Source organism: Microtus oregoni, unplaced genomic scaffold (assembly GCF_018167655.1).
Source record: "Microtus oregoni isolate MIOR12 unplaced genomic scaffold, Mior012 000000F_ref0000247, whole genome shotgun sequence".
NCBI classification, from domain to species: domain Eukaryota; kingdom Metazoa; phylum Chordata; class Mammalia; order Rodentia; family Cricetidae; genus Microtus; species Microtus oregoni.
Window position 1 is genome coordinate 44,275,001 of NW_024543059.1, and position 10,626 is coordinate 44,285,626.

Genomic DNA, 10,626 nt, shown 5'->3' on the forward strand with positions numbered 1-10,626 from the left:
CGCGGTCCCAGAAACACGCACCTCACCTCATCGCGCGGAACTTCCCACCCCAACTCACACACCCCAAGCAGAATCCCGATTCCCGCCGGCGCCTTCCTACCTCCCGGCCTGGGCAGGGGAGCCGCGGGCGGGCGGGGCAACACAGGGAGAAAGTTGCCGGGAGCTTTGTTTGGGAAAAGTGGGAGGGACCGCAGGGGGGGGGCGGGCCCGGCAGCAGTCTCGGAATCCCACCGTGACACTCGCTGCAAGGTGTTTGCTTTGGGAGTGTGAGGCCATCTAAACACTGGGTGCAAATGTTGGGGTCTCTAGGAAAGGAGGTAGTTTTGGGGCCCTGGATTCCTGGCTGTGAGGGAGGAAGCTGGGGCCTGGAGCCCTGGGTTTGAGAGAGGAATATTGGGATCTGGACTCTGGGTATGAGGGAGGACCTGAACTCCGGTGTTCCGGTGTCTGGGGGAGAAGGTGTTGGGAGTTGAGGGAAGAGAGTCGACTCCTAGTTCTGATGGAGGGGGGACGCGACCTAAGTCACGCCGGCGGGAATCGGGATTCTGCTTGGAGTGTGTGAGTTGGGGTGGGAAGTTCTGCGCGATGAGGTGAGGTGTGTGTTTCTGGGACCGCGTGGGAATTGCCCGCCGCCCTCTTTCTACCTGGGGGCTCGAGTTTGCGTTATAATGTGTGTTTGCTGAGGATGTGGAATTGGCAAGGAAGCAAAATAATCTTTACCAATTTTATATGTGTTTTTATTCTTATTCTGTTTCTAGATTTTTAAATTTTATTTATCTGTATGAGCGGTTTTCTACATGTCTGCCAGAGGCCAGAAGAGGGCACTGGATCCCCTGTAAATGGAGTTTACAGATAGTTGTGGTCCACCTGTGTGGGTGACTCAACTAAATCCAGGTCCTCTGGAAGAGCAGCCAGTGCTCTAAACCACTGAGCCATCTCTGCTATCGCGCGGGCGCGCATGTATCCATGTGTGTGTAACTGGAGATGAAACTCAGAACCCTGAGTCTCACATGTGCTAGGCAGATGTTCCACCGCGGAGCTGTCTTGGTCCAACCTGTTTCTGTCTGATAAGTAAGGTGTTGGGGTGGGTTTGTTTACTTCTGAGAAGAACTCAGCTTCCTTGTGAGCCAGAGTCAAGCCTGTTGGGCTGGACCCCCCAGAGTTCCTGAAGATCCAAGGAAGTGTAGACTCCTCATTACAGTGGCACTAATGGCTGTAGAATAGAGGCGGAGCCTGGGGCGTGGGAGCGAAAGAGTTAGGGTCCTGGGTCTTGCTCTCTTAAATATAAAAGTCTGAGTAAAAATGATACCACTCATCTATATTCCCAGCGCTTGGGGGGCTGAGGCTGGCCTGGGTGTCCTGGTTTGTTTTCTACTGCTGTGAAAACTGCCATGATCAAAGTAACTTGGGGAGTAATGGTGTTATCTAAGATGACAGTTACAGTTCATCTTGAAAGGAAGTCAAACCAAGAACCTGGAGGCAGGAGCTGAAGCAGAGGCCGTGAGGAAGTGCTGCTCACTGGCTCTGCCTCTCAGCACCTGGGAACGCTGGCCCCGGAGTGGAACTGCCCACAGTGGGCTGGGCCCTTCGCTGCAGACTTGCCTACAGGCCAGTTTGATGGGGACATTTCCTAACCAAAGCTCTCTCTTCCCAGACGACTCATGCCTGTGTTCACGAAGAGCTAAGCCGTGTGATGAACTACAGAGACTTTCCTCTGAGAAAATAGACAAACAACCCCCAGAACAACAAAGAAGCACGGTCATGAGATGGACATGACTCGAGGACGGTGGGAAGAACAGTGTCCTGAAAGTTGCCCCCTGACCTCCGCACCTGCTTATGCTGCACACACCGATCCAAGGCCATGTTCCACTGCACGGTTTAAGGCCAGTCAGAGATGCATAAGACCCTATTTCTACATTTAAAAGGCAAGAAACGAGAAAAAAAATGGAAGAAGACAGGCTGGCTGTCTCCAAACTCATAGTCAAGCGTGGCTGGCATATGGGCTCTGTGGGTCTGGGAATTTGGGGTTTTCTTGGAAACTATAACAGAGGACTGTAATTAGTTTTTTTTTTTTTAAATAGTTGGACTTTTTACATGAAATCAGCTGGAACTGAGAAGACATCTAGAGTTGTGTTCAGAGGTAAGTCAATGAATAAGGGCAATCAAATCCCTTAGCAATGAAGGCATTTACAGTCAAACCTAAGTGGCAGGCCAGAATCAACTCTTCAAAGTTGCCCTCTGACCTCCACATATGCACCATGGCATTCCTATGTGCTAACACTCTAATAAATAAAATTAATGATCTTAGACCCGAATATGGGGTGTTCTGGGATATTGAAGCAGTGCCCTAACTTAAAGGGCGCGACCACCCGTGATTGTTGATTAACTCCCATTGGAAAGTCGGGAGGGGGGAGGCAGAGAACAGTGGACAGAACTAAGGGTTCCAAGGCCTGAGGTCAGTGATTAGGGCGTGGCCCTGCGACGGGGGCGTGGCCAATACCCGATGGGCGCAGAGGCCAGGCCAGGTAATATAATCATCTGGTGGGAGCGTGGTTATAGAGCAGGGCCGTGATCAGGAGAGGATCTAGTGGTCTGACTTAAGGAAAGTAGTGAAGAGTGGAGGCGTGACTCCGTATGCAGGGGCATGACCGCGGAAGGAAGGCCTGGCTCATCCATGAGGTTACCACCGGGGGCGGGGACAGAGACACAAATCGGCTGTGCCTTAAGGGTCGTGACAGGCGTGTCTTTTAGAGATCGGAGAGAGTTTAGGAAGGGATGCAGGTGGATCTCTGTGAGTTCGAGGCCAGCCTGTCTACAAAGAGAGTTCCAGGATAGCCGTGACCATTTCACAGAGAAACCCTGTCTTGAAAAACCAAAAAGAGAGAGGGGGGGAGAAGGGTGTCATTAATGAACAATAGAGGTATAGATTTGACGGTGCCGTACAGGTGAAACTACGGTGAACGCGGGGTGGGCGTGGTCAGACAATTGGGGCGTGGCCAGTCTCGCGGAGCGGTGGCACCCAACGAACCCTTCAGTAATCTGCCCAGGCTCGAGGCCAAAACTGGATATTAACTGTCCCGGTCCGGCGGTGTCCGGAGCCGGGTGGCCGAGCTGTGGTCCAGGAAAAGGAGCGGATGTAGGCAAAGGTGAGGAACCGCGTCTGGGTGTGGCCGAACCCGAATGAACTGTGCCTGAAACGGAGGGTGCAAACAAGAGCCAAGAGAGGCTGGGCAGGTGGGCGGGCGGGAGCTTCCCAGAGAGCCGGACCTGGGAAGGGGCCACAGAGGTGTGATTGTGGTATCTGAAACTGCCCTTGTCACAGCCCACCACCCGCAATGTGTCGACTGGGGGTCCTGCTGCTGCTGCTCCCCTCAGTCTTCGTCTCCTCCTTTGCTGTCCCGACCCATGATGCCGAAGCTCAGGAGAGCTCCTCCGGGTTTCTGGGCCTTCAAAGTCTTCTCCAAAGCTTCAGCCGACTGTTTCTAAAAGTGAGTAATGGCAAGGCTTGGGGGACAGAGAGAAGGGCCAGGCAGGAGATAAGAAAAGGAGTCAACGGAACACAGAGGTCTGGAATCGTGTCTCAGATGGCAGAATGATTGTCTAGCATGCATGCATCCTGGGCTTGATTGCCCAGCACCAGTTATACCAGCACTCAGGAGTCAGAGGCAGAAGGAACAATAGTCCAAAAACACCTTCTTCTACACTGAAAGTTCGAGACCAGCCTGGGATACATGAGACTTTATCTTAAGGAAAAGCAGGATTATAAGGTTGAACAGACAGGTGATGGGGAACAGGCAACACAAAAATAGGAAGAGAAACTGGGCCTGGCCAGGGCCAGAAAGCCCATCATCCCAGATAGCAGGTCCTTGGCTCGCGTGAAATCCCAACGTGAAGGAAAAAAGTTCAAAGTCAACCTAGGCAACCTAAATCAAACTCTGTTTCAAAAAATAAAAAGAGCCAGGCCTGGTTACCCATGCACTTGGGAGGTAAAGCACAGGACACTGTCTGTGAATTTGAAGCCAGCCTGGTCTGCATACTGAGTTCCAGGTCAGTCAGACCTAGAAGAGGGCTGGGGCTGTAGTGGCTGAGAGGTAGAGCCCCCCAGTCAGGGGTGCCAAGCTTGCCTATGTATGGGGTAAGAGGTGAAGAAAAGTGGAGAGGTGGTAGCCAGACAGCAAGGCACTGGGACAGAAAGACAGACGGACATTGTGGCAAGAGGCTCTGGGGGACCAGAGGACCAGGGGGAAAGGGACACCGTGGTTGTGCAGCAGGCACACACACTGTTTTTCTCTGGCCCTAGGATGACCTGCTGCGAGACCTGGACAACTTCTTCTCCTCCCCCATGGACTTCCGGGACCTTCCCAAGAACTTCCATCAGGAAGAGAACCAGGAGCACAGAATGGGGAACCGTACCCTCTCCAGCCACCTGCAGATAGACAAGGTGCCTCTCTACCACCCATGGTACTGCTTTCCTGACGTGAGAGAGGAAAGCAGGTGTGTTCTGATTCTCCTGTGTCACCCTCACAGATGACTGACAACAGGACAGGGGAGGTGGTCGTCTCTGAGAAGGTGGTGGCCTCCATCGAGCCAGAGGGGAGCACAGAAGGTGACTGGAAGGTAAGGACCTCCCTTGCCCCAGGAACCCAGGAATCAGCATTTTTCTATAGTTGAAGAAGTCCACTGTGCCATACTATTCCAGTTCCCTTTCTATTGCTGTCATAAACTATGTTAGCCAAAAGCAGCATGGAGAAAGAATGGGTTTGTCTGGTTCACAACCCATCACTTAGGGGAACTCATGACATCATTCATTCCTACTGTCAAGGGTAAAGAGAGATGGCTCAGAGGTTAAGAGCATTGCCTGTTCTTCCAAAGGTCCTGAGTTCAATTCCCAGCAACCACATGGTGGCTCACAACCATCTGTAATGAGGTCTGGTGCCCTCTTCTGGCCAGCAGGCGTACACACAGACAGAATATTGTATACATAATAAATAAATAAATAAATACTTAAAAAGAGAGAGAGAGAGAGAGAGAGAGAGAGAGAGAAACACATCTTTGCTTGTTTTGCCTGTCTTAGGTGGTTCAGGACCACAAGGGGCTTGGTCTTCCCACATCAATTAGCAACCTTGATGTAGTTCATTTCCATTCAGGGTCTCTTCTCAGGTGATTGTAGGCTGTGCCAAGTTGGTATTTAAAATTAGCCAGCGCGTGGGGCTGGAGAGATGGCTCAGTGGTTAGAGTTCAATTCCCAGCAACCACATGGTGGCTCACAACCATCTGTAATGAGGTCTGGTGCCCTCTTCAGGCATACACACAGACAGAATATTGTATACATAATAAATAAATATTAAAAAAATTAGCCAGTGCGCACTCTGTACATGGAATATCCTCCAAATTTCTGAGCCTCAGTGTGACTGTGTCAGAAGGGCAGGTCAATAGGTGTAGTGGTAAACATAGGTGATCCCAGTGCTTGGAAAGCTGAGACAGGAGGATTGCCACGATTTCAGGCCAGAGGCAAGAGGATTTCTGTGAGTTGGAGGCCAGCCTGATCTACAAAGCAAGTGGCAGGCCAGCCTGGACTACATCAGAACCCTGTCTCAAAACAAACCCAAAAAGTCTACTTGTAAACTTCAGAAAGTGTTTTGGTCTTCTCAGAGAGTTTTAGCATCTCTACCGGCTTTGTGAACTTCATTCTTTGTAAAGTCCAGCAATTGCAGAAGTACAGGGCACATCTCAGAGATTTTTTTTGTTTATGTTGGTTTAGTTTGGGATTTGTGTGTCTGCCTGTGCCCACAGAGGGGATGCCCAAGTGGGGGTTGAGTGTCTTCCTCATCACACTCCACCTATTTGTTTTTATTTTTATTGTTTTTGAGATAAGGTCTCCCTTATGTAGCTGGCCTTGAACTCACTGGGATTGCCCCCCCCTTGCTTTTGCCTGAGTGCTGGGACTGAAGGTGTGGGACACCCCAACGGGCCTCTATCTTATTTTGGGGGGACAGAATTTCTCACAAATTTAAAGCTCATTCATCATTCATCCAGTCAAGCTGACTGGCTTGCAAACTGGCAGGGATCCTCCAGCCTCTGCCCCCCCCCCCCAAACCAAGTGTGGCTATTACCGGCATGTGCTGCCCCGGCTCCTCCGTGAATGCTGGAGACTGGACTCGAGTCCTCGAGTCCTCAGAGCTAGGCACAAGCACTGCACTGCTGACGGAGCTTTTTTTTGAGACAGGCTAGCCCAACTGAGGTTAGGGTGATTTCAAAAGAAGAATTTGGTATAGACAACCAGGAATGGTGACACGCTGTGTTTGTTTTTGTGTTTTATTTTGGTTTGGTTTTCTTTTCTTTTTTTTTTTTTTTTTTTTTTTTTTTTGGTTTTTCGAGACAGGGTTTCTCTGTAGCTTTGGTGCCTGTCCTGGAACTAGCTCTTGTAGACCAGGCTGGCCTCGAACTCCCAGAGATCCGCCTGCCTCTGCCTCCCGAGTGCTGGGATTAAAGGCGTGCGCCACCACCGCCTGGCTTGGTTTGGTTTTCAGTTTTGGTTTTTTTGAGACAGGATCTCTCATGTCACAGCCCTGGCTGTCCTGGAACTTGCCTTGTATTGCAAGCTGACCTTAAACTCTGAGATCCACCTACCTCTGCCTCCTAGATGCTGGGTTTAAAGACATGTGCCACCACGCCTGGCATAATTTAAGGTGTTTGATTTAGGGAGACCCAATATTTATGCCTCCACCTCCCAAATGTTGGGGTTCCCAAACTTAATGCTTTCTTTTTTGTTTGTTCTGGGTTTGTTTTTGATATTTTTTTTTTCTCATATAACCCTGCCTGGCCTGGAATTCACTCTGTAGAGCAGGCAGGTCTTGAACACAGAGAAATTTCCCTGCTGCTTCTGCCTCCTGAGTGCTGGGATCAAAGGTGTGTGCCACCAACACCCAGCTAATACGTTTGGTTAAGAACAGTGGCTGTTTTTCAGAGGATCCACATGGCAGCTCACAACTGTAAATCCAGTTCCAAGGGACCTAACACCCTCACACCAATGAAATGTACATAAAAAATAAAATAAATATATATATACATACGTATGTGTATATATATATTTAGGCCAGCGGTAGTGGTGCATGTCTTTAAGCCTTCTCAGGAGGCAGAAGCAGGTAGATCTCTGAGTTCACTGAGTTCGAGGCCAGCCTGGTCTACAAGAGCGAATTCCAGGATAGCTAGGCCTGTTACACAGAAAAATCCTTTCTTAAAAAAAAATAAATAAATAAATAAAAAGCAGGCCAGAGAGGGCATCAGGTGAGTGTGATGAGCTTGTGAGGCACCTGCATGCGTGTTAGGAGCCCAGCTCACATTCTCCGCAGAGCACTGCTTCTGCATGCAAGTTCCACACATGCTTAACATTCGGGGACACCCATATTGGGGGCTTCTGAGGTCCAGCCTCAGCACCCCCTCACAGGGTTCAGAACAGCAAGGAAAAACTGGCTGAAAAGGGTCTGAGAGTGAACAAACCAGCCCCAACCCGTTTCCTCCTCATGTCTCTCTAGTCTTCGAAAAAAGGGGTTTGCTCCCCACAAGGCTTCCACCAGACCAAATTTGCAATTCTTTAGGTAATAGCAATGATACCGAGCATGCATTTCAGAGACCCACGAAAACTGATGAAGTCTGACAAAATGGGCGCCTGTTAGCTTACCACTGCCGCGGGGGGCGTGCCCGTGAAGCTCCCTGGTTTAAGTCCCAGCACCCACATGGCAGTTCACAACTGTAGCTCCAGTTCCAGGGGATCTGGCATCCTTCTACAGACATGCATAAAGGCAAAACGCTAATGCAAATAAAAAGAAAATAAGTAAATAATAAAACCAAACATATTCCACAAAGAACGCCGCTGGCCAGACAGAAAACGGAACGATCTTCCCAAAAAGGGCTTTTAACTGAAAAGCACCCCGTGGAGGTTGAGGTGGCCCAGCTTCTTGGATGTGCTGTGTGGCATCTGACCAGCATGTCCTGTGCCTCATTCCTAGGTGCCCAAAGTGGAGGAGAGAGACACCCTGGTGCCCGTACAGAAGGCCACAGATAGTTTTCACCCAGAGCCCCGGCGGGTGGCTTTCTGGATCATGAAGATGCCAAGGCGGAGGACCCAGCCAGACGTCCAGGATGGGAGCCGCTGGCTCATAGAAAAGCGACATCGCTTGCAAGCCATCCGGGACGGGCTCCGTGGAGGTGCACATGAGGACAACCTCGAGGAAGAGGTCCGTGTCCCCCAGCACGCCAAGCTGCCTGTACGAAAGACACACTTTCTCTACATCCTCAGGCCGTCCCAGCAGCTGTAGGGGGGCCAATGTCCCTGCATAGTCCTTACCTACCCCAGCACCATATGGAAATAAAGTGTTTTCTTCAATCTAGCATTTTCTCCTTTTGATATCTGTTCCCAACAAAGCCACAGTAGCCACTTCCTCTAAGACATGCATGTATTCAACACACACATTGAGCTCTGCATGTGGCTGGGCCAGCTCTTGCCTGCGTCCCATTCAGAACACTTGCCTTCTTGGTCAGGGTTTGTACTGCTGCAACAAAACACCAGGACCAAAGAGCAAGTTGGCGGGGGAGGGGGGGTGGGGGGGTGGGGGGGTGTTGGCGTACACTTCAGCATTGCTGTCCATCACTAAAGGAAGTCAGGATAGAAACTCAAACAGGGCAGGATCCTGGAGGTGGGAGCTGATGGAGCGGAGCTGCTTGCTGGCTTGCTACCCAGAGCTTGCTCAGCCCACCTCTTTCTTTTCTTTCTTTTTTTTCTTTCTCTCTCTCTTTTTTTTCCCTGGAGACAGGGTTTCCCTGTGAAACAGGCCTGGCTATCTTAGAACTCACTCTGTAGACCAGACTGGCCTCCAACTCACAGAGATCCACCTGCCTCTGCCTCCTAAATGCTGGGATTAAAGGCGTGTGCCATCTCTTGGCCTTTAGCCCACCTTCTCATAGAAGCCAGGACCAACAGCCCAGCACTACCAACGATGGGTTGGCCTCCCTCCCCTCCATCACTAAACACAAAATGAGAAAATGCCTTACTGCTGGATCTATCTTGAGGCATTTCCTCAGCTGAGCCTCCTTCCTGATGATGACTATACTTGTGTCAAGTTGACACCCAAACCAGTCAGCCGACAGTTTCTTGGTTGGGCAACTTGGTCTCCTATAACACCATGGTGTGCACCTGGTACTGAAGCCTTTGATCCAGCACATCTGCCCTTTCAAGCCCCAAGTTTTTAAAGAAACAAACCTGCCAAGCCACACCAGCTTTTTTGGGTTTGGTTTTTGTGTTTTTGAGACAGGGTTTCTCTTTAGCTTTGGAGGCTGTCCTGGAACTAGCTCTTGTAGAACAGGCTGGTCTCAAACTCAAAGAGATCGCCTGCCTCTACCTCCCAGTACTGGGATTAAAGGCATGTGCCACCACTGCCCGGCCCAAAATATGTTTTTTTAGATTTTACAAAATTACCAGAGATCTTACAAAAGGAAAAACAAATATTGAAAGGTTAATATTTGTAAACATAAAAATATTTCTTGTTAAAAAATATAAATTCTGTTTAAACTTTTATTGCTAAAATTTTTATTTTTTTATTCTTATTTTTGGTTTTTCAAGACAGGATTTCTTTGTGTATCCCTGGCTATCCTGAAACTCACTCTGAAGATGACTCCGGCCTCAAATTCAGAGAGATCCGCCTACCTCTGCCTCCTGAGTGCTTGGATTAAGCTGTGTACTGCCACCACCTGGCTGAAAGATTAATATTTGTAATTTATGTGTATCACTGTTTCATCTGTATGTATGTCTGTGCACCATATGTGTGCCTGGAGTCGGGAAGAAGAGCATCAGAGCTGTGGAGAGTGGAGTTACAGACCTGAGCTGCCATGTGGTGCTGGGATTCCATCCCAGGTCTTCTGGAACAAAGCCATTGCCCTTGACCACTGATCTACCTCTACAGCCCCAGGAATAAATTGTGCTAATAAATAGCTAACAGTGTCCACCATGCCCCACAACCTGTGCTGAAAACAGTTGGCATACCTTTTTTTCAAGATCAAGTGTCTTCGTTTGCTTTCTATTGCTTGGACGAACACTATGATCAAAAACAACTCAGGGAGTAAAGGGTTTATTTCATCGTACAACTCTCGGATCACATGCACTGCAAGGAAAATCATGCAAGTGCTCAAAGCAGGACTGAAGCAGAGGCCACTCTCACAGAGTGAGATCCACCTGTCTCTACCACCCCAGTGCTCCACCCCCTGTCCCTACCTCCCCAGTGCTCCACCCCCTGCCCAAGTCACTGGCAGCTGAGCTACACGTCCAGCTCCTATCATTAACTGTATTTCTGTGTTTTTAAACAAGGAGTAGGAGGATACACACATGACATAGTATGGCGTGGATTCAGAGGACCTCCTTCCACCATGTAGGTTCTAGGGATTCATCCCAGGTCACCAGGATGGGTGACAATATCTTCACTCGCTGAATCAACTCACCAGCTTTATTTTTTGGATATTCTCACTACCTAATTGGGCCAGCCTAGGACTTCGTAGACCAGGCTGACCTCACTTTCCTCCGTCTTCCTGCCCCTGCCTCCTGTGCACTGACTGTTATGCCCAAATCACAGAGTC

General features: G+C 49.7%; 1 protein-coding gene across 1 annotated transcript; it reads left to right on the forward strand.

Annotated features, from left to right (window-relative positions):
* The first annotated feature begins 3,335 nt into the window (after positions 1 to 3,335).
* Dkkl1 (dickkopf like acrosomal protein 1) lies at positions 3,336 to 8,318 on the forward strand. The gene is made up of 4 exons (XM_041650144.1): positions 3,336 to 3,488; positions 4,301 to 4,441; positions 4,528 to 4,617; positions 8,010 to 8,318. Exons 1-4 carry the CDS (start codon positions 3,336 to 3,338, stop codon positions 8,316 to 8,318), a joined length of 693 nt encoding a protein of 230 aa, XP_041506078.1.
* The last annotated feature ends 2,308 nt before the right edge of the window (positions 8,319 to 10,626 follow it).